Raw genomic sequence first — 24,905 nt, 5'->3', positions numbered from 1 at the left:
TTTAGTAAACTGTGAAAGCTAAAGCTATGTTTTTAAAATTTTTTTAATCTTGAGTTCGATTTTTGGGGGTGAGTGGAATGGAATTTGTGTTGGTATTATTGACTCACTCACTCAGTCTAGGGGTTCAAATAGCGGCCGAATAGCAGAGTAGTGGCTGCTATCCACCGCAATGAGAGTAACCAATCACACAAATAGCTTCGCGGCTGTAAATAGTGGTCACTCATGCCAAACCACAACAATCAAATTCCAATAAATTTATGCTTCAATCTACGTAAAGGAAGAAATTAATTCAAGGTGGTGTGAAAATTAAAATTACTTAAAATTAAAAGATATTCACTTAAAAGTACCATTTTTCCTGAGATTTTCGAACATTTGAATTGGAGGTGGTGTGAAAATAGTGCCCTTACCAATTGTCGCCGATGTGGCATTCACAATCACTAGTATTCATGCAACAGCTTTAATTTAGGCCTGTTTATGTTTTTGGGTCTTTAATTGGAGCTGTGCTTGAGTTGAGTTTAAATTTGGTTTGTTTAGAAGTATGCCTTTGACGCTGCCTACATCCTTACACTCTTACTCTACTCTTTTTTGTGCCCACTTCTCACTCCCTTTAGTCCAGTTTAATGAAGGATAGTGTTTGTTTTCTTGATTATTTGTTGGATAAGAATATTTGTTTACTTGATCTATAGGTGTTCTGTTGTCGGTTCTGCTTAAGATTTCATTGTTGTTTTTGTTTTATGATCACATTATGATTATCAGGTTGTTATTGAATTTCAAGGTCTGGAAACGATGAATCTTATATTAATCATAGATGAAAAAGTGAAGTTGGGAAGTTGGTGAGTTGTTAGCTTGCAAAATCTTGTAACACCTTGAGCAAGAAGGGTTCCAGGTTATTTATGTATTGAAAGTGTTATTCATTGATGACCATATTAACCCAACAACTAGGGACTGCCATTTTATTTATTTATTGATGTTTATCTTTAGCGTTCACAATCAACCTAGACAATCTATATTTCATAATTCTCTGCGGCTGAATGATTCTTGCTGGCTGCCATTTTCTCCTCTTTGTTCTTTACCAGTTCGTTAGGTTCATCCTTCTCGCGCATTTATCAAAAGCAGTTAGTTTATCATAAATTTTACTATGCTCTTGGGATTTCGTGGTCCACAATAGCCCTAAGCTATGCTATATATTGACCCTCTGATTTGATATTTAACAAACATCAAGCGATTGCTCTTATGCAAAAGTTTTAAATTCATAAAATTTTTGTCTTTTAAGTTCATATCTTTTCCAATTTACAGATTAGAGAATATGAAGAAACAATTGGGACCTGCTTTGTTTTCTGCGAAGATGGTGAGCAACATTTCCTATCATACTAACTTTGAGCTTAATTGGGTGAATACAAGCATTGTAAGTTTAAATCTCCTTTCATTGGTTTTTATATGATGGTAAACAAAAAACCGTGGAAGAATAACTATGAAAACAGGGAACATACCACTGGAATCAGATTTTCTTGATTTACCATTTTTATTTTCATTTAAGGGCTTTTTTCCTGCTACCCGTTTTGCATGTCTTAGGTGCAGATATTATGAAAATAATCTTTTTCGCTACTGATTCTATTAGAATCTACCTCTTTGAGGTCAATCAAGTTGATTGTATTATTCTGAATTTTTTTGAAACCTTTATACCAATTGGGGAACTTTTGAGCTGGAGGTCATATGAAATTAGTAGCATGTAGCTCCCTGCGGTCAATTTTTAGCTTTGGGGCATTCCCATCTCAAGCCTAGATTAGTGTAATGATAAGGCATCGGTTTGGTTTATTAATACTAGCTCATTCTGTTCACCTCTTTAAATTGCATATCACATTTTCTGGGAAAATTGCTTCTTAGACTTTCTCATTTGGTTTATAGGATAGACCCTTATATTTATTACTGTTCCAATTCCATTGTTTTTATGTTCATTTGGTTTAATCTGTTTCTGAAACGTTTTTCCTATTTAAATTAAGAATTTGTTGTATCCATTATTCTCTTAGAAGCTTCCCCTGTAGTACATGAAGAGACAGGTCCATCAGAAGCAAATCTCTTCGCAGGAAAATGTATAATAAATCCAAACCAAGCTCCAATAAAGCAAGTAAAAGCAGTTACCCGACTTCACAAAATTCTAAAGTTTGGATTGTTACTATATGACAATGATCTAGACGAAACAAATGCCCCAGCTAATTCAAATTTGTAAGAAGCGAACTCTAATTTGATGTCACTGGTCAATGTTCATCTTAATTTTGATGAAATACTAGGACGTTGCCATGGGTTTAGACCTTATTTACATATAATGTATTCTAATGCCTAATACAGGTTTTCAATCTGTCGCTGAAATTCTAGGCTTCTCTTTCTTCCATGCTGAAATAAGATAAAATAAAATAATATTATGATTAAGATTAGATTAAATAATATTATTTCATTTCTCTTGCGCACTTTCTTTAGCAGTTTCTTTTCTTCTTCTTAAACCACACTCCGATCTTTTTCCTTGAGTGAATATCAATAAAGATGTGCACTCTTGGCTGCATCCTGGGACATGAACGGATTTGATGCTCCCATATCTACAAAGGCATTTATCTATCTGCCCGCAATAATGATATCCATAAACATCGACCCTTTTTGTTTGCGGCAACTCTAGGCCTGGAGCCTTTGACAGAACCGAGCATGATCCAGCCAAATGCCCCAACTATATGAAGATTATCTATATGAAACAAATGCCCCAACTAATTCAAATTTGTAGGTGGCAGACTTTAATTTGATGTCATTGGTCAATGTTGATTCTTAATTTTGAAAGTAATTTAATGCAATCATAATTATGCTCCGCCTTTATTATACTCATGCATTACATATTTATTACCCAGAATGTTGTAATATTGGTAGTTCTTGGCTCGATTGAGAAGGAGAGCTGCATTGGATATTGGTGGTCAGTATAGATTCTTGGTGGTTTTAAGTGAATTTGATAAAATACTAGGACATTACCATGGGTTTAGACCTTATTCGATATGTAAATTCTGATATAATGTATTCTAATGCCTAATACAGATTTTCTATCTGTTACTGAAATCCAAGGCTTTTCCCTCTTCCTTGTTGAAATTATTTAAAAAATATGCTTCCATTTTGCCTGTAGATATATACTACAACTGGTTTTTTTCTTTTATGGTTACTCTATTTTTTTAAAGCAGTTTTTATTTCATATATTGTCGTACCATATTTTTAAGCTTCATTTGAGAACTCGATTGGAAGGAAGTATCTGAGTATGAATGTTTTTTGGCTTGGTTGAGAACCCAACAAACTGAACGTGGATAACAAGTGAACTTAACTCTCAAAAATAGGATATAAACAAACAAAATATTTGCAAATAATTCATGAAAAGGTTTAGTTTTTATTCATTTATGTTTATTTATTAAACTTAACAAACGATCAAAAATAATATTTTAATATTTATTAATTAAACAAGCAAATCATGAATATAATAAAATTATTTAATATTCATTTCATTTATAACATAAAATATATATATATATATATTTGATGAACACTTCGTAAACAAATTTAATTTACTTTCATTTATTAAATGCTATTCCTTTTCCTCTTTCACTATGAATCTTTGGTTAAGATTCGTATTTTTAACTCAATTGATTTTATAGTTCTTTAGTAAAATGAATGCTATGATCATGCAATCAGATAAAATAACAAGCTCAGAAATGTGATGAAGCTAATCACTTTGGCTTTAGGTTTTGGTAACAGTTATAGTATTGCATTGATAATGCATAACAGTATTTAAGAGCAAATTACTGGGCTTCAAGGCGAAGGCTCTATCTTTTTAATTCTTGAGAACTGTGTTTTGGTGATAAAAGTTGAAGAAAGCATTATTTCCCTTTTGAGGCCCAAGTAAGTAAGGCCAGAATGCAATAGATCCGTGAAAAAATTACTTGGATGGTGGAAACCTGTCTAACAAAAAAAAAAAAAAAATTGGAAAATCGTAATTTGGGATAGAGTGATTGGTGCTGATGTTCGAAAGACTGGAATTTGTTTGAAGGGAGGAATAGGGAAAGTAACCATCATGATCTCATACACAAACAATTTTTGAAAGAATGAAAAAATTTGCCATTGTGATATGGGTTACAATATCCAAAGAGACGAAAATCCTTAAACTTCAAAAAGGGGTTGCTCATGCAATGGAAGTAAACATCGTGGTCGCTAAAAATTTTCAATGTAATTAATAATTATTTGAGTATCTTTATATGGGTCCTTTTCTATTTATGCGATTGCTTTGCTTGCTGCAATATTTATATGATTCCTTTGCTTGCTGCAATTAAGGTGGAATCCACCCTTTACACTTCAATTTACCTTAATTTTCCTCATGACTTGACTTTCAATGAAGGTTTTTATTTTGTATAGGAAGTTTGAATGAAGTTGACTCACACATATATATTGGAAAAATTGAATTCGAGTCTCACCTTTTACTATAATTACATTATGAGCAGAATATTGCTGCGAATTGCATAATGGATGATTGCACCATGCATGGATTTATCTGTAGGTTTGCTGATTTCTACATTTCGGAGTTAAGACTACAAGAGCTGGTAAATGTCTGCAGTTTTGTAGTAATTTAATAAACATTTTTTACTTTTGGGTTTTTTTATTTTACATATTATGATTGGTTGTTTTGGTTCCAAAAATGAGAAAGAGAAGCTGCTTGGAAATTAATCTTATCTTTTACTTTGAGTGATTAGAAAAACTATGTTTTTTAATTAATTGGCTAATAAGACAGCATGAAAATGTCAAAAGAAAAAAAAGAACCCTATGGCAAACTTTTATTTTCATGGTTACAAACCTTTCTGTAAGGGCTACCAAAATGTCAGAAAACCAACAACTTCTCAGTCCAGTCGCTGGATTTATGTTTTTAAATTGGCTTGGTGGAGAATCTTTTAATGAGACGGATGTATCCAGTTTTTTTTTTTTTTTTTTTTTAAGTTCCTTAAGGCTATTGGATGAAGTAATTTTTAATCTGATAATAATATTATCATCCTTAGCTGTCACAGCACGCTTACAAAAGGTCTCTTGAACATTTTCCCAGACGGTGTTGAAGTGGGTTATGGATGGGGTATTTAAATAGGTATTTAGGTTCTACAGAGGAAACAGTTTGGAAAAAGAGAAGTTTATATAAAATATTCATTAATATTTGGCGTTGAATTTTGTTTCGAATGTTGATGTGATTACATGTGATAATTTTAAATATAATATAGTATTAATAAAAAAGTTATAAATTTTAAAATTTTAATAAAAATTATATAAAAATTTAATTAAAATATAAATGAATTTTATATTTAATATATCAATATAAATTATGATATAATAATTTTAATATTTTATATATATTAAATACAAAATAAATAAATACAAATATAATATATAAATGTGGGATTTTTTTGACAACAACTAACAATTGATTTATAAATTATGTTTTTTTTTAATTTTAATTTATCGTATCTAATCTTCTCAATACTTTCATTTTCTTTTTTCTTCTCTTTCCAATCTGTTTTCTTTTTTAAAATAAATCAATCATGACACCAGTTTACAATATCTATGTATACATATTGGTTCATCACAATATATATATATATATATATACATATTGATTCCTTATTAATATTTCTTTACTACAAAATGCTTCTATATACATCTTATGCCATGTACAGAGCTAGCAAGGAAAGTTTGCTTCTTGTTATTTGCTAGCTATTCCTTCTCTTCATTGCCTTTTTTATATATTCAAGGTCTTGCACGAGCATTATTTATTCAGTTGGGAGAGCCTCGAGGCTGGTAATTTTTAATACCAATTTTTTATTTTCTTTTATGGTGTTCATAAATCAGGAGAACATTTGATTTGTTGTGGTTCATGTTTGTCATGATTTGTTTTCTCTACTTTGTTCGATTTATACTACTATATTGTTGTATTGGCTTTACTGTTATTTAAGATTTTCGTTTGGAAAAAATATATTTACTCTTTGAAATTTGAAGAAAACACAGTTGCTTTATTGGTTTGAAAAATATTAGATTTGATAAAGAAAAACACTAATCTCTGAGTTGTTATTTACTAAATTAATTTTAAATAAAAAATACCATTTGTTAATTATTGCTCATTAATTCTTTTATTTATTTTTGTTTTTTCTTTTCATTATACATCTCTTCTAGCAACGGGTCATTAGCAAGGAAATTTTCTGGTTATTAAATTTTGAGTCTTCGTTCATTGCTTTCTTTTCAATTCTCAAAAGAAAAAAAAAAATCTCCCCAGAAGTATCAGTGTAGCTTTTACTTTAAATTAGAGTGACAAACACGCTTAGCGCTGCCGCTAATAATTTTCTTGGATGCACGAATTTTGGATCTGGATCCAGACTCACACGTGAATTTTGGATTTAAACTCATTTTAGGTGCAGTTTTTTTTTTTTCAATCCAATATAAAAACTCTTTTCTTCTTCAACTCTTTTTTTTTTTTTTATTTTACTCCTTTCACTAAAATTCCATTCTTTCTCTAAAAAATTTTTCACAAAAACACAACTGATCATTCAAATTATCTAGTTTTCGATCATAGCCACAACATCGCCACCATTTTTAAACTATCAATTAACGGCATTGAAAATCACCCAAAATCTACCCACTAAATCCTCTTGGTCTCCTCTACACTACTATCAATTTAGTTTTCTCAAAAATTTTCTCGTTTGTCCTAGATCTAAGAGTAAAACCAACAGTTTCTCACCCTTATTTCAGTCGTTCCAATGCCCTGAACTCCTATTATATTAATCCACTCTTTATGGCCTTCATTTCTATCGTTTTGTTTTTCTTAAAAGCTCATTGGCCTTTGTAAATCACCATATATCCACGCACTAAGCCACCACCACCACCACCATTGATGATGGCTTCTTTGTTTTCCTTTTCCTTTCCTGTCAAACGGTCCAAAAATAAAAACTTTTCAAATACTCAAGTGCCCTTTTATTCCGAAACGAACATCATAGACAACACATTTTCTCTTTTTTTTTTTTTTTATTTTCTTTCTCTGATTTTTTGGTGTATAGTTGTTTGTGTTGTGTTTGTAGATGTTGTAAGATTGTTTTGGGATGGCTGTGTGTGCGCGTTTGGGATTGGATTTTCTAAGTTTTTTTATTATTTGGTTGTAGGAGTTGGTGGTTGTCCTGTTAAAATTATGGTCGTGTACGTATATGTGTATGGATCTTTTACAATATAAAGTGTTAAGTCATAAATAGCACTTAAATTATAAATGAAATATTTAATTTGATATTTGAATTTAAAAATATTTTAAAATACTACTTGAATTATAAATTTATTAATTAATGTAATATTTTTAAGATTGTTTGTTTATTACATGTCACTATTTGAAATTAACCATATTATGGGTAAGTGCTATACTGTTAATACATTCGTAATTTATGTATCATATTAAATATTTTATTATAGTTTAAAGGTCATTTATGACTTTAACTCTAACATTAATAATGATTAAGAATAAAATAATAATTTCATAATATTAAACAAGTGTCAAAAAATGAAGAGATAGTTCTAGAACAGATTATTTATTTCATATGATTCTGGTTGATTGCAAGGATGTAATTTGTTTGCTTGATTTTTTTCATGCATCTGTTATTATATAATTTTCCCTATTTTGTTCGGTTATTTATATGTTTTATTTTGCACCCTTTCCTCCCTTTTATTATAACTAATGCTTGTCATGCACGTGTAATTTTATATATGTTTGAAAAATAAATATTAAAAATAATAATTTATAGTAATAAGGATAATAATTTCAATCTTGTTTATATTATATTTATAATATTATTAGACACAATTACAATTAAACTTAAATAATTTTAATAAATTTTAAATTTCATTGAATTTCAATTGCATAAGATAATACAATATAATATGATATAATATGATATAATAATAACTAATCTTGAATAAAAATCTTACATAGAACTAATTAATGAAGTTTTTTTGTAGGAATTTTATTTTCTCTCCCAAAATCAGGTCTTCCTTCCCCACAAAACCAGTATTTGTCTTCTAATCCTAGTAGTTTGGCGCCGCAGAGTATGCTTTAAAGGTGATTATTTGAAATATTATGTGAAAGATTCATTATCTTTTAATGGTTGAATAATCAAATAGTAACACTTATAAACACTGGTGATGTAATTGATATTTTTTAAAATTTAGTTATTAAAAAAAAAACTTTGAAAAATTAGATGACAAAAAGTATTTCACTCTTAATTTTACAAATTTAATATACTCTTAATTTTCTTTTAAATAATAAGATTTAAATACTATGTTATTTAAATATGCATTAGATTAGTTTATTTGAATATTAATTATATTAATAATATCAAAAAGTTATCAAAATTATATCAAAGGTTATAAAAATTTATCAAATATTAGCAAAATTCTATAAAAAAAATTATCAAACTTTTAAAAAAGGCTATCAAATTAATCAAAAATTATCAAAATCAAAATTATATAAAAGCTTATCAAAATCACATAAAATTTTATTAAAATTGTATCCAAGAGTAATAAGATTCTATCTAAGATTACTAAAATTTTATCAATGATCGCCAACATTATATCATAACTTGTAAAAATTGTATTAAAAGTTACTAAAATTATATTAATAAGTTATTATCAAAATTTTATAAAAAGTTTCAAAATTATATCCAAGATTAATAAAATAATATTATAAATTACCAAAATAATATAAAAGATTACTAAAATTTTATCAAAGATTATCAAACTTATAACAAAGGTTATCAAATTATATCAAAGGTATTTAAAATCAAAATTATATAAAAGGTTATTGAATTATATTAAAGGTTATCAAAATTAAAATTTCATTAAAAGTTATCGAAATTATATCAAAACTTACCAAAATTATATCCAATATTATCAAAATTATATCATAAGTTATCTCAATTGTATTAAAAATTACCCTAATTATATTATGATTACAAAAAATTTTGTCAAAACTTACCAAAATTGTATCAATGTTTATTAAAATTATATCATAAATTACTAAAATAATATCAAAATTTATCAAAATTATATAATAAGTCACCAAACTTTTATTATAATAAAACCTAGTTAATATATTCAACATTTTTATTTAAGGAAATTTTTATAATTTAATTATATTAATCTTATAATTTTTGCTTTTCATTATGTGTTATTTCTTTTTTAACTTTAATTAATGTTAAACTCCAATAAAATTACATTTTACTTTTACAAACGAATTAAAGAAAAACTACATTCAATATTAAAATTTCAACAATATACCAAATGATATTTTATTGTAAATTTATTTTCAAAGTTAAAATTTTCTCACTTAATTTTTTTAATATTAGAATCTTCAATTTATGAAACAATTCTTTGTATATGTTCATTCAAAATTTCTTATTTGGGTTTTTTTTTTCTCTTTTCACTAAACATCTTATATATATATATATATTTGTTTCTTTCCTTAACTTATAAAAATTTTGTAATAAAATAACCTAATCACTCTTGATCTTAATAATCTCAAAAATATTATTAACCATTTTTAATGTCACTAATGTTTTAATTTACAACTCTTTGCGATTGTCTCCAATTCAATTTAAATAAATGTGTTCTCTAAAATTTTCGTAAATATAAGATGACTTCAAGATGGATTAGCATTTTTTTAAAAAGATGTGTATAAATTAGCATTAATATGTATCATTATACATACTTAAACTCATAGGAAAAGATCTTTTCCACTACTTAAAAAGTAGTAGAAGTTTTCACTAATTTATCTAATGGCCAATAATGCATATTCACCGAAATTCATGATTGAAATTTAATGATTTTAAATTGAATATGAAAATAAATAAAAATTAATTAAAAAAACAAAAATGATTTAAACAAATATCAATAATAAATTTAGGAGAAGGTGCATTTTTTATCCTTAAATAAATTAGTGGAAAGAGAATTTTTTCATAAACTCATCACCTTATTATTGCTTGTCCAGCATTGTCACTTGCATAAACAATCATCAATACACATAATTTGTAATTTTTTAATAATGTAATAAATACATTGATATTGTCAAAATTCAATTAGAATAATTATTTCTGACTATTCCAATTTTTCTGCAAAATTTTCATTATTGTCACTTGGTCATATTGAATTTTTATAAATTTTCTTGATATTTTTGTTTTTTTTCAAAAATTTTACCTGAAGTTAGTGTTGCACAATTGAAAATTAATTAAATTTTTAATGTTTTAATTTCTTTGATGTGTTTGATAACTTACTTAAGAAACCATCTAAAGGAATATTTTTTTGAAAAATGCTGAAAAATATAAAATAGATAAAACCTTCTTAATGTATTCAACAATGCTATTTAAGGAAATTTTTATAATTTAATTTCATTAATCATATGATTTTCTTTTTTATTATGTATTATTTCTTTTCTAACTTTAGTTAATGTTTTTTGAAATTAAAGAAATTTAATTAATATTAAATCCTAATAAAATCACTTTATACTTTTACAAAAAATTAAAGATAACATCCATTCAATATTTAATTTTTAACAACATACCAAATTATATTTTAGTATAAATTTATTTTCAAAATTCAAATTTTCACACTTAATTTTTCAATATTTAATTTTTCAATTTATCAAACAATACCAAATCTTTTATATATGTGCATTTTGAAATTTTAATTTGTTTTTTCCTTTTCACTAAACTTTTTTTTTGATAAAATCCGTTTTATTTCTTCCCATGCTTAATTGCTTCCAATGCTTTTGGCTTCTTTAGAAATCATTGTTGCTTCAAATTTTTACTTTTATACTTTCATAAAAATTATTTTATAATTGAACATGTTTGTATACATACACACACATATATATTAATTACATATTAATTAACCTATATAAAACATTTAATGCAATAGTACATTAATTTTGGTAAAAAAATTGCTAAAGTAACTTATTTGTTTTAAGATACAAATTTTTTAGTACTACAATTGAATCTAAGATCTCTTATCTAAATCTCACCAAAATTTAGTGACTTGAGTTAAATATCAGAGGCTTATTGAACAAATAACTTAGTATATCAAAAAAATATTTTGATATATTATTGTTTGTTTTTTATTTTTTGTTACCAAATTCCTAATTAATGTTCAATTATTGTGATAATAAGTTAAATATATATGCACCATCAATACGAAACTTTTATTTAAAGCAACATTATATATATATATATATAATTTTTGTATTCATACATAAATTAAAAGGGAATAGAGATGTGGATTTAATACAAATTAAAGGTTAAACATTACATAGGATAGATAGAGCTATCAATGATGATCCCAACTTAGAAAGTTTGCTTAATCCAATAGAGCCCAATTTATTAATAAATTGAATCCGAAATTATCTAAATCCAAATGACTCAAATCAAAATGATTCAAAATTAAATTTGTTTGATTTTAAAGTTTAATAATTTGAACTTGAAATAACTAGAACCAAATGACTGGATCCCAAAAAGTACAAATGTCAAGCGCAAATAATCATAATCTAAAATAACCCAAGAGATCATTTAAATTAAATCTAAAATGACTTGAATTCAAAATAACTCGATTTATTTTTACCTAAAATAATTTGAGTCAAAATTATCCAACTCAAAACTTGACTCAACTTACCCAATTGCCACTTCTAAATCAATGCCTATATTTTTTTTCTTATACACACAAAAAAGATCGTTTTATATTTTATTAGTTGTTGTTATTAACAAAATTTATTTAAGTTTTCTTGGATAATTTTTTCTAAACATTTATGGAACCTACATTAAAACAAATTTGAATGAAAATTGAAAAAAGGAGATATTAAAATTCAGAAATAAAAACTCCCTTAAATATTGTAATCATTAATTTTAATCTACCACAATAATAATATTAAAATTCTAATCAATTGTAATAGCCAAATAAAAAAAAAAAAAAACCCAATTGAAAGTAATATCATGAAACAAATAAATAACTTTGTTAATGGTCTAACCCGTAAACCAACTCTAATCTATTTAATCAACCATCTAGTTGTCAATTTTCATGGATGCTAATGACTTTTCAATGAAAGTCTAGTTTTCATACAAAATGAAGACTACTTAAATAATTTAATTAATAAAATTTTAATAATGATTAAATTATATATATTAAAATAATCCAACCATTATGCTTTGCTAATATTATCAAGGAAAGTAAAATATAACATGAAATTGACTACAGTATAATAAACAAATTAAGATGAGACAAACAGTTTTTATATTTTTCATAAAAAATAATGTTGCCAAAATAAAAAAGCTACTTTATGTTAATGTAACCCAGAGTTGTTAGTTATCTTGATCGATGAACATAGATATCTAATACTGTTTCTACCAAGAACAGGATACGATTGCTACGTGCTACAAGCAAAGAGTTATCTCGGGCGAAAGTTAGAAAATTGCTTACACGTTTCCTTTTCATGCTTCTAATAATGACATATATACACAATTGCATCAATTATCATGCTAGAAAATTGCTTTGCATGAAATATATATTCCTAATCAAACGAAATAAAATTTTTTACCTTCAATATTCTATATAAATGAAATTACTAATAAATTCAAAACAAAATTCTAATGGCATTAATTATTTCACTTCCTTTACTGAAATGTATTGACGTGTTTCTCTCTTAATTTCTTGATGTTCAAATTACACATTCTTAAGTTGTTTGTAGGTTTATTGGGCTATTTTCTGAGACAAACAGAACTATTTCAAACCCTGCAAGTTATTGTGTTATCCTCCTCCTACTCCTTAAAATGTTGACTTTGTCTTCTTCATCATCTTCTTCCATTTATCCATCGAAATATCACATTTTTTTGAGTTTTAGTGGTAAAGATACCCGAAAGAGCTTCACGGCCCATCTATATGTTGCTTTCCCATCTATATGTTGCTTTAAATCGGTACGGAATCAACACTTTCAGGGATGATAACAACCTTGAAAGAGTGAAGGACAACGGACTCGAGCTCTTGAAATCAATCGGAGAATCATGGGGTTCAGTAATCGTTTTTTCGAAAGGATATGCTTTTTCAAGTTGGTGTTTAGATGAGCTTGCCGAGATTGGGAAACAGAGGAAGGAAAGGGGACATCAAGTTTTTCCATTCCCCTAATATTTGGCAATGTCTATATGAAGTCCTGTTGATAGCCGATGGATCTCAATTTGCCATACATAAGAATAGTAAATTTTACAGTACTTGACAATCCCAGGCCTTAATTTTGTGTAATCTGCTTACTGTTTCTTATTCTTAAGAGCTGATGGTTTTGATAGACCCGCAAACGCCAACAATTATGGCAGACAAGCTAATAAAAAAAGATGGAACTTACTACGAGATTGCACTTTGCTTTAAGTCTGCCTTGTGGCAACTGCCATGAAAATGGCACCAAGACCATAACAATTGAATTGACTCATAATAATTGAGGTCATTTTGCTTGCACTTTCCTAGGCAGTTTCTTTTTCTTTGCACTTTCCTAGGCAGTTTCTTTTTCTTACTTTTTTGGCTATTCTTTTCACTACTCTCCCTATTATTTCTTAGTTAATATCAATCAAGATGACTTCGACGTGCTTTTACCACTAGCTAATTAACTATTTCTTTGCTCCTTAAATATCTTCTACCAGGGTTCTATAGTTACCAAGGAAGTTTGCTTCTTGCTATCTGCCAGCCATTTTTTTCTTCACTGATTTTTCTTCCCTGTTGGAGGTCTTGAAGAAGTATCAGGCTACCAAGGGGGTTCAAATTAGTAGGTAATTTTCAATTCAGTTATTTTCAATTTCCTATGATGTTGACTTTACAATGATTGTATTTTAACTTTATTAAAAACATTGTTCAGATGATTTTATATCGTCTTGTTTAGAACATGAATATTTGGTTAAGCATGATGAACAATTGTAATTCGACTTGGCTTTAATTATACAAGTAGTACTGGGTATTGCTGAAAATCAACAAAAAGTTTAATTTCTTGATGCTCAAAATTGATATTATTAAGTTTGTTTATAGGTGTATTACGCTATTTTTTGAGATAAACGGAACTATTTCAGACCCTGCAAGTTATCGTGTTATCCTCCTCCTACTCCATGTTGACTCTGTCTTCTTCATCATCTTCTTCCATTTATCCATGGAAATACGACATTTTCTTGAGTTTTAGTGGTAAAGATACCGGAGAGACCTTCACGGACCATCTATATGCTGCTTTAAATCGGTACAAAATCAACACTTTCAGGGATGATAACAACCTTGAAAGAGGCGAGGACATCGCACCCGAGCTTTTGAAAGCAATTGGAGAATCATGGGGTTCAATAATCGTTTTTTCGAAAGGATATGCATTTTCAAGTTGGTGTTTAGATGAGCTTGCCGAGATTGTGAAACAGAGGAAGGAAAGGGGACATCAAGTTTTTCCGATTTTCTATGATGTTGAAGTCTCTGATTTAAGACATCAAAGAGAGAGGGTTCAAGAAGCCTTTGACATGCATGGAAAGAGATATAAAGAGAACAAAGATAAGATGCAAAGGTGGCGAGATGCTTTATCCCAAGTGGCTAATATCAGTGGATGGCCTTTGAAAGATCAGTAAGTTATAACTTCTTTTTTTTTCTTTTGGAAGTTCAAACTCAAGACCTTCAATCCTTGACTTGACTCCAATAATACTAAACTAACAGTTAATTGGTAGTTATAGCTCTTTCTTTCTTTACTAAAGTTTTTTCTCTTTTTTTTTGTAATTTATCAAACAAAAAATGTGTCAAAAAATCTTTAGATTTAATAAAAATATAGGGTTTGATTGATCGCTTATTTGATAACAGTGTCATTTTTTATTCTTTGTTTAGTATGATTTGTACAATTACACTTCACACAAAACAGTATTGAATTTTGGATTTATTTTTTCAGTTTAGGGGCCTCTAAAATACTAACGCTAATTTTCTAGGGATAGAAAATGATTGATTCTTTTATTAAATAAACATGTCTTAGATTCGCACCCTTAATAGTCAATTTGTCTAATTAAATTAAAATATCCTCTTTAATTGGCCAATAAAAATTTTAAATATCCTTCTTGGAAATTTACTGCATCTATTTATATGGTTATAAAATTCATCAATTTGGTTTGTGATACACATATTTCTTGTTATGTATGTAGGGACTTGAAGCAATAGATTTTTTTCATAAAAAGATCGATGAAGATACATCGTTATCCTGTAATAGCTTGTCTGCGGAGAAGATCTAACAGAATACGGGGAGATTCGTCATGTCGAAAGTGAGGGTGAAATCATCCCTCCAAATTCTGAAGCTTCACTTGAGATTGGGGAGAAACAAATCAATCAACATGGAGATCCATCTTGTGGTAGCTCGTCTCCCTGCATCTTTAGAACTCCTTACCCTGAATTAAATTTCCAGAAGCCTCAGTTAGTTTCTATTGGCCCTTATCACAGGGGTGAAAACCTTCCACTCCAAAATAACAAGTACTTCTTCCTTGAGAAATTTATATCTCGGAAAAAAAACCAAGGCAAAGATTTACACTTCTATGTCCAGGATATGATGACACTGGAACGGCGTACGAGAAGATGCTACTCCGAGGATTTGCCAATGTCCAGTCTCGATTTTGTTGAAATGATGTTAGTTGACGCTTGCTTCATACTGGAGGTCCTACGCCATTTTGGTAGGAGTGAAGAATCTGAAGATGAGTTTTTCCCCATTGAGCCATGGAGGATCCCCATTTTGGTTCAAGACCTGCTTATGCTAGAGAACCAAATTCCTTTCTTTGTCTTAGAGAAGTTGTTTGATTTATGGGATAGCGAAGAAGGACAGCCACACTTTCTGTAACCACTATGGCCTTGAAATTTATCGGTCTAGTCTTCCCAGGATCCATGGATTTCAGCTGCAAGTCCAACCATTTGGAAGCCAACCATCTACTTGACTTGTTTCTCGAGTCCATCCGCCCATTAAACAGATCCACCATCTCAAATTCACTCCATTTGAAAACAATGGTCATTCCAAAATCAGTTCACTCATTTCTCAAGAAAATCAATCCGAGAAACCAAGCAGGCGTCTCAAAGAAAAGCCAGGATATCCTTTTAGCTACCTCTGCAACCATTCCAAAGTTAAAGGAATCCGAACCATCAATCTCAATGGGAGTCAAACTTGAACAACAACGTGATCCTCCACCTCCAATTCACTCAATGAGAAGTGCAATGGAACTACAGTCATCAGGTATAGAGTTCAGGCGGAGAAGAGCTAATAGGTTCACAGATATCAATTTAAAGGATGGAGTGCTTGAAATGCCACCCGTAACCATCAATGACTTCTTTCTTGCAATCCTTATTAATTGCATGGCCTTGGAACATCGTTCTGAGCAGAGGTCCAAAGATTTGATTGCTTATGTCTCATTCATGAGTAGTCTCATTACACATTCTACCGATGCAGAGCTGCTAAGTTCAAATGGAATTATCTCAAGATTTTCCTACGATTACAAAACAATGGCAAAGTCTTTGCATTCTTTAGGGGTAAAAACTCTTAATCTGGACATTCAAGATTCCTATCTTTCCAAGACATTGAAGGAAACAGAACGCTACTGTACTAATTGGGATAGAAAAACTTGGTGTTGGTGGCGTTGCTTTCGTAGATTTTATGGGATTGCTTTATTCTACATCACAAACTTCTCGTTTGCTTTCAACCTTTTGACAGCGGGCCTTAATTTGATGCTCCATTTAGTAAAAGAAGTTAATTTCTGGGGCACAACTCCCTGAACTTGGGCCTGAGCAAGTTTTTGGTTTTCTGTTTCCTCAATCTGATCATTGTTATTGCGATCCTCATGAGTTCAAAGCATGGCTCCAACTTTGATGATGATTGTGAAATTCCTGGTCTTTCAACACTTATAGAGGTAGAACATTCACTCCATATAATTGAAAAGTCAGTGGACGACAGTACTGGAGTGTCATGTTCTTATGAGACAGCAGTAGATGACAATAAGGGGAGCAAAGTTTATCTGATCATAAGGGATAGGAAAAAGAACCAGATCAAGACAAGTGCCATGAGGATCTGGAAGCTGGGTAGGTAAACATTTTCTTTTTCTTGGATGGATATTCTTTTACTGCATTTGTTTACATGGTTATAATATAAAGTCCATCAATACATATTTGTTGTCACATACGCAGGGACTTGATAAGAAAATGAATGACCTAAACAGAAAACTGCAGAGACTAAAGGTTCTAAAAGAAGACACTAAGTCCAGAATGAGCGCAAAGCTGCAGCATCCAAGAAAGAAACTAAAGGAAAAAGTTCAGTTGTGGTTGAAAGATGTTGACAGAATAAATGAGGAAATACAAGACCTTCAACAAAATTATTTCAAGAAGATAGGAGAAGTTGATGAACTTCTTCAACAGGGTAAGTGTCAAGATAGCCTGGTTGTTGAAGACCTTGGGTGGATTGAACAAGCGCTATGTACAACAACTTTCATCGGTGATGCCTCAAAGATGTGCATGGAAGAAATTTGGGCATATTTGATGGATGATGGTTTTTCAAAGATTGGAGTTTGGGGAATGGGAGGATCGGGTAAAACAACTATCATGGAGCTCATCAACAACCAACTTTTAAAAGAGATTGAAAAGTTCGACACCGTGATATGGATCACTATATCAGAGGAGTTGAACATCTTTAAATTACAAGACAGCACTGCAGATGCTATGCAAGTAGACCTTCCTAAAGATGAATATGAAGCAATCAGAGCAAGAATCATATACCAGGGGCTGTCTCAAAAAGACAAGTATGTGTTAATCTTGGATGATCTATGGGACAAACTTTCTCTTGAAGAAGTAGGCATCCCCGAGCCTTCTAATGGGAGTAAACTAGTGGTAACAACCCGGTCATTAGATGTGTGTTACTATTTGGGTTGTCAAGTAGTTAGAATGCCTACTCTTTCAAAATCAGATGCTTGGAGATTGTTCTCAGAGAAAGTAGGTGAAAGATCTAGAGTAGAGGAAGAACAAAGGAAAAAATGAAGAAACAAATCTGGTATTGCATTAAATTGCCTCACACAGATCATGAGCTTCATTTCATTAATTTATAGGCTTCAAAAATACAAAAGTTTGTTTAATTACTACAAAAGTTGTTTGCCTAACAGTATGGATCACCATACACAGATCCATCATGCTACCTAAACTGATAAAATGACAGAACAAGTTACACAAGTTGCAGTAGAAATGCCATACCTAGTTGCTTCAACCACTAACACTCCTCCTTGGCATTTTTGCTGGAAACACCAAGACTTTTCCTTAATGTTTGAAACCTTGCCTTTGGTAAGGCCTTGGTCAGAAAATCTGTAATTTGATTTTCTAACTTGCAATGCACCAGCTTCACTTCATTTTTGGATTCAACTTCTCTAATAAAGTGATACTTGATCTTAATGTGCTTAGTTCTTCCATGAAACACTGGCTTTTTAACCATTGCAATTGATGATTGATTATCACAAAAATATCATATTGCTTTTGACTCAAATCCATCGGAATTTTCTTTAACCAAATTGCTTGATTAACAATAGTTGCAGTAGCTATATACTCTGTTTCTGCCGTCAATTGAGCCACAGTTCCTTGTTTCTTTGAGTTCCAGCTTAACACATTTAATCCAATAAAAAACACATAACCAGAAGTGCTTTTCATCTATTCATGAGAGCCAACCTAGTCATTGTCTGTGAATCCAACCTGTTTTGAATTTTCATTCTTCTTAAACCAAATTCCAAGTTCATTGGTTTCTTTGCCATATCTCAACACTCTTTTTGCAGCCTTAAAATGCAACTCATTATGACTTCGCATGAACCTAGAGAGTAAATTTGCAACATACATGATGTCTAGTCTTATTACTGTTAAATACAACAAGTAACCGACCAAGCTTTTATAAATAGAGCTATCAACTTTGTCAGCTCCAACTTCCTTAATGAGTTTTTCATTCTGAGCCAAAGGAGTGTTGACTAGTTTACAATTTTCCATCCCAAACTTATTTAAGATTTCATTTGTATATTTTTTTTGACAAATGAAGATTCCTTGTTGGTCTTGATGAATCTCCATTCTAAAAAAATAAAACATTTCTCCCATATCTGTCATCTCAAAAACTTCTTGCATTTGGTGTTTAAAATCCTCCATAATAGTTGATTTGCTACTTGTCACCAAAAGATCATTAACATACAAAGAAACAATCAATAGATCATTACTGTCAAAAACCTTAATGTACAATGTTGCTTCACTAAGACTTTTCTTGAATCCTAACTTTAGCAAATGATCATCAATTCTGGAATTCCAAGCTCTTAAAGCTTGTTTTAATCCATACAAAGCCTTTTTGAGTAGATAGATTTTGCCCTCATCTCCCTTAGCAACAAAATCGTCAAGTTGTTTAATATATATCTCTTCTTCAAGATAACCATTCAAGAAGGCAGATTTGACATCAAGTTGGTATATTTTCCAACTTTTCTGAGTTGCTAAGGCTAATAGCAATCTTATGGTGTCCAACCTTGCATTTGGAGCAAATGTCTCTAAAAAAATCAACACCATGCTATTGGGAGTAACCTTTAGCTACCAATCTAGCTTTCAGATGGAACCATTTGCATTCAACTTTGTTTTGAAGTTCCATTTAACACTAATGATGGTTTTGTTGCTTGGTCTATCAACCAATATCCAAGTTTGATTCTTCTTAATCATTTGAATCTCCTCCTTCATGGCATTCCTTCATTCTATAATTTTGACAACTTCTTCGAAGTTTGCAGGTTCAAGAATGGCAACATTTGATCTTTGATAAATATCTATGAGAGGTCTGATTCCCCTTACTGGTTTATGGTCAATGTTTTCATTTTCAAACATGTAATCTTCTTGATATTGAAAGCTTATCATGTCTGCAATAATTCGCTTAACTGATTCTCCCTTTGACTTTTCCTAATTCTAAGTAACTTGCTTATTACATCTTGCATTCCTATTTACAATCACCTTGACTGTAAGTGGATTATAAGCCTTATAGCCTTTGATGATGTTGCTATAGCCCAAAAAAATATAGATTTTTGCTTTTTGATCAAGTTTGTCTCTTTTGATTTCAGAAACAAACACATAACATATGCTGCCAAAACTCTGAGATGTTGCATTGATGGTTTGCTTCCATACTAGGCTTCAAACAGTGTTTTTCCCTCCAAAGCTTTTATGGCCAGCCTATTGAGCAAGTAGACAGAGGTATCGACTACCTCTGCCCAAATCTTCTTGTGAAGATTCTTCTAAAAAAGCATGCATCTTGCCACTTCCATGAGCTAAATGCTCAAATTAGGATCAAACATTTAGGTGGGTACTCAATTTAGGATCAAATATTTTAATTTGTCCAAATAAAGATCAAACGTTATCGACTTGTAACAATATAAGATTTATTTTAATGGTAAAAAGAATGTACATCTTACACGTCATTAAATTACTCACATGTAAAAGCCATCACTGATAAAATATGACGTCAAATATGACCGTGAAATTAATTTATCCACGTGTAATGATAGCTTGAGCTTATTATGGTTGTTTTTTAAGTTTATTCTTTTTTTTTTTTACTTTCTTCTTTATTGTTTCTGTTTGTGAGACAACTTCAGCTTAAGATTTTCTTCTCATTTCTTCTCGTTTTTATCATAAATGAGAAAGAAGAGCTCTACTTTTTTTTTTTTTTCTATCTTACAATAGCTAGGTTTTTCTCTAATAAAACACTTCAACTACTTTTTTTTTAGTAATTAACATCTTAATTAAATTAATGAACCTAAGTAATAGTTTAGCTCAATTACCATTGGGCTGGGGTATTACAAAGAGATATAAGCTTCAATAACAACTTGATCTTTTCGTCTCCAATAGGCCCAATATTTCAAATTCATCTAAATTGCTTTATGGGTACTTCTTGTGAGCTCAAATCACATTCCTTTCTTTTTCTTGATATTATAGAATATTGTAACGACAAAAACTCATATGTTCCTTACCCAAACACTATCAGCAACTATAACACAATTTATCTTGATAGAAAACTAAAAACAAGATCATACCAGAAATAATTTTTTTTAGCAAAAAAAAAAAAAACCGATAACAACTATCAAACAACCATTGTTAAAGCCGGGTAAAAATGCAACCCAACTAAATGCTCAATAATCTACTGATAACGCAGGGTGGAATTCAGTCAAATTTCAACTTAACAATAATTTAGCCTTTCATTTAGTCGTTGCTTTTATTAATTACTTTAAGCTATTTCCTTTTCGTTTCTTCAAAAATTGTTGTAAACCATGTTTGATTATTAGTTAAATCTTAATTATTCCATATTAAACTAAACCATGCAGAAATCTAAAACACCAAACAGCCTCAAGAACAAAAACCCAAAAATTGGCCAGCCACCTTGCAGCCTGGAATCCAATGTAAGATCGTCGTTGATGTCTGTTCGCGGCTGCTTATCACTACCAACAACCCCAAAAGAAACTAGAAATTCCCTTAGCTATTGCCTTCTGTTTGAAAACCTTAAAAAAAGAATCAGAAGCTAAATCTGTGAAAATTTCTTACAATTTTATTTTTCTTTGTAATTGTTGCTGTCCAATTTCTTGTGATTGTGATAACTGTGCTTATTCTTGCTTGGCTTGATTGTATGCTGAATTTTCGAATTCTGGATCTATTGAGTCGATTGAGCTTGTTATGGGTTGATTGCGGGATTGGCTTTTGTGTTTCTTCTCGGATTGTGCTGTTGGGAATTGCTGTATTACTATCCTGTTTTTGCCGCTTATTGCTTGCATATTGTTGTCTGGCTATCTTGTTGATTGCTTACTTCCCTTGTGTATGCCCGATTGTTCTATGTAAACTACTTGGTTGCTCATTATTATACAGGAATTCAAATCCCAAATTAAATAGGAAAATCTTAATGCAACTGAATCTATAAAGATCCGATTTTAATATTTTGAAATCTTCTTTCATTTTTACAACAAATTGGTGCTGAAGTTTTTCAAATTGATACTGTTTCTGGGAAGATTGATTTTCCTCCAAAGGCACCGCACCTTACACTGTAGTAAACTATGAAAGCTAAAGCTATGTTTTTAAAATTTTTTTAATCTTGAGTTCGATTATTGGGGGTGAGTGGAATGGGATTTGTGTTGGTATTATTAACTTACTCACTCAGTCTAGGGGTTCAAATAGCTGCCGAATAGCAGTGTAATGGCCGCTATCCACGGCGATGAGAGTAACCAATCACACACATAGCTTCGCGGCCACAAATAGCGGTCACTCATGCCAAACCACAACAATCAAAGTCCAATAAATTTATGCTTCAATCTAGGTAAAGGAAGAAATTAATTTAAGGTAATTAAAAGATATTCACTTAAAATTACTATTTTTTCCTAAGATTTTCGAACATTTGAATTGGAGGTGTTGTGAAGATAGTGCCCTTACCAATTGCCGCCCATGCAGCGTTCACAATCACTAGTATTCATGCAACTGTTTTAATTTCGGCCTGTTTATGTTTTTGGGTCTTTGATTGGAGCTGTGCTTCAGCTGAGTTTAAATTTGGTTTGATTGAAATGCATTACTCTACCTTTTGATAATTTCTTTAGAAGTTTGCCTTAGACGCTGCCTACATCCTTACACTCCTTCTTTTCTCCGATGATGGTGGGCAACATTTCCTGTTATACTAACTTTGAGCTTAATTGGGTAGTCATTAGTTATCTCCCACTCTCTCTTTTGTTGTCATTTTACATGTTCTTACCTAATACATAGGAGGATTGTAAGTTTAAATCTCCTTTCATTAGTTTTTATATGATGGTAAACAAAAAACCGTGGAAGAATAACAATGAAACAGGGAACATACAACTGGAACCAGATTTTATTGATTTACCATTTTTATTTTCTTTCAAGGGCTTTTTTCCTGCTGCCCGTTTTGTATGTCTTAGGTGCAGAGGTTCTGAAAAAAAATCTTTTTGACCACCGATTCTATTAGAATCTACCTCTTTGAGGTCGGTCAAGTTGAGTCTATTATTATGAATTTTTTTTTAAACCTTTATACCAATTGGAGAACTTATGAGCAGGAGGTCATATGAAATTAGTCATATAGGGATTTAAATCGCAGTTCTGGTTGCGTTTTCGGTTACATTACATTTATCACGGTTGCGAACATAACGAATAAGATAACGGTCACTGCAGCCATCGCAATCGTGAATTTTTTTTATTTTTACACAACTCATTATATAATAAAGTAAATTATATTTGTAATAATAAAAACTTTTGTTTTATGATATTTAAAATAATTTACAACACTTTAATTTCTTTACTTATTTGAAAAAATAAATTATTAATATTTTTATATTATATCATTATAGTCAAATTAATCCATATTTAAAAGTTATTTAAATATATTTATGAATATCGTGATATTCACTATCATAACTATATAAGAGTGACAAAATAATATTATACATAAAAATTAAATTTTTTTATATCTTTTTTAATTATATGAAATTAAACTCATAAATTAATTTAATTAAAATTTAATGGATGAAAATTTTAGTATATTATAATTCAAAAATTAAATTTAACAGCCAAACTTTAATCAAACACCCAAAAAAAAAAATAACAATAATATTAAGTAGTAAAACTTTAGTCATTTAAATTTAATTATTTTTAAACCATATTAATACATACAAAATATTCATAAAAATAACTTTAAAAAATCTCATAAAAATAAATTCATTTTTATCATCTCATTTCCTCTCAAGTTTTATCTAAATCATTAAAAAATTTTCTTAAATTCTTAATTTTTACTATTTAATTGCTTAACTTTGCATATAAACAAAAAAAAAAAAACAATTTTAATTTTAATTGAAAGTCACGTGCTCCCCCAAAAATCCCCCTCTTCTTCTCCTTCTCCTATGTTTCTTCTCCTACTCCACTCTCCCTTATCGCCTGCTTCAGTTCATTGTTTTATTTTCTTCTCCATCCATGCAATCCCACCCACAACCAAATTCATCCGTCCAACTTTATGCAGCACCCAGACTCTTATGGCCTCTGCTTTAATTAATTTTTTATCTTTCATATTTGGGCTCTTCTCTCTCAAGATTGAAAAGATCTAAAACTCTCATCTGCTGCAATTGATAAGTATGGAAGCTATGAAAGAGCAGCACTATATCTTTGATTCTTGTGGTTTGGTATGAATTTTTATCTTTATTTTGCTACGTATTAGAATTTTGATGTGATAAAAATGAAGAAAAAATATCACAGAACCCTCAATAGCGAGAAAAGCGGACCGATATCATCGCTATTTACCGTTTCTCCAATATCTGAGGTTGTAAAGAGCCGCTATTGATGTGATTCATTCTCATTTTTATAGCGGAGGATAGCGGTTTCGGAAGTCAGCGCTACCACAAAATAGCGGCCGTTATACTGCTATCAGACCGCTATTTGAAACTATTGTAGCTCCCTGTTGTCAATTTTTTTCTTTGTGGCATTCCCACCTCAAGCCTAGATTAGTTTAATGATAACGCATGGGCTTGGTTTATTAGTGTTCATACTGGCACATTCTGTTCGCCTCTTTCAATTGCATATCACGTTTGCTGGGAAAATTGTTTCCATGACGTTCTCATTTGGTTTACAGGATGGACCCTTTTATTTATTACTGTTCCAATTCCATTGTTTTCATGTTCAGTTGGTTTAATCTATTTCTCAAACATTTTTCCTGTTTATATCAAGAATTTATTGTGTCCATTTTTCTCTGTAGAAGCTTCCCCTGTAGTTCATGAAGAGACAGGTCCATCAGAAGC

The 24,905-nt window shown here is 30.2% G+C and overlaps 2 protein-coding genes and 1 pseudogene across 3 annotated transcripts; all 3 read left to right on the top strand.

Moving 5' to 3' along the window:
- Positions 1 to 12,554: 12,554 nt before the first annotated feature.
- On the top strand, positions 12,555 to 17,172 carry LOC111276206 (disease resistance protein RUN1-like). The gene is made up of 3 exons (XM_022861988.2): positions 12,555 to 13,880; positions 14,134 to 14,701; positions 15,264 to 17,172. The coding sequence occupies exons 2-3, from the start codon at positions 14,211 to 14,213 to the stop codon at positions 15,277 to 15,279; spliced, it is 507 nt and encodes a 168-aa protein (XP_022717723.2). The 5' UTR covers positions 12,555 to 13,880; positions 14,134 to 14,210; the 3' UTR covers positions 15,280 to 17,172.
- On the top strand, positions 15,301 to 18,671 carry LOC111276207 (UPF0481 protein At3g47200-like; annotated as a pseudogene). Its single transcript, XR_016333610.1, has 3 exons — positions 15,301 to 15,313; positions 15,345 to 17,172; positions 17,278 to 18,671. The product of XR_016333610.1 is annotated as a UPF0481 protein At3g47200-like (transcript).
- Positions 17,293 to 18,120, top strand: LOC111276208 (putative disease resistance protein At5g43740). The gene has a single exon (XM_022861990.1). It carries the CDS (start codon positions 17,293 to 17,295, stop codon positions 18,118 to 18,120), a length of 828 nt encoding a protein of 275 aa, XP_022717725.1.
- Positions 18,672 to 24,905: the final 6,234 nt, after the last annotated feature.

The sequence above is a fragment of the Durio zibethinus genome, chromosome 25 (assembly GCF_047325235.1).
Source record: "Durio zibethinus cultivar Kanyao isolate XHJ-2024 chromosome 25, ASM4732523v1, whole genome shotgun sequence".
NCBI lineage: Eukaryota > Viridiplantae > Streptophyta > Magnoliopsida > Malvales > Malvaceae > Durio > Durio zibethinus.
The sequence above is the reverse complement of the archived record's forward strand: the minus strand, read 5'-3'. Positions and strand labels throughout refer to the sequence as shown.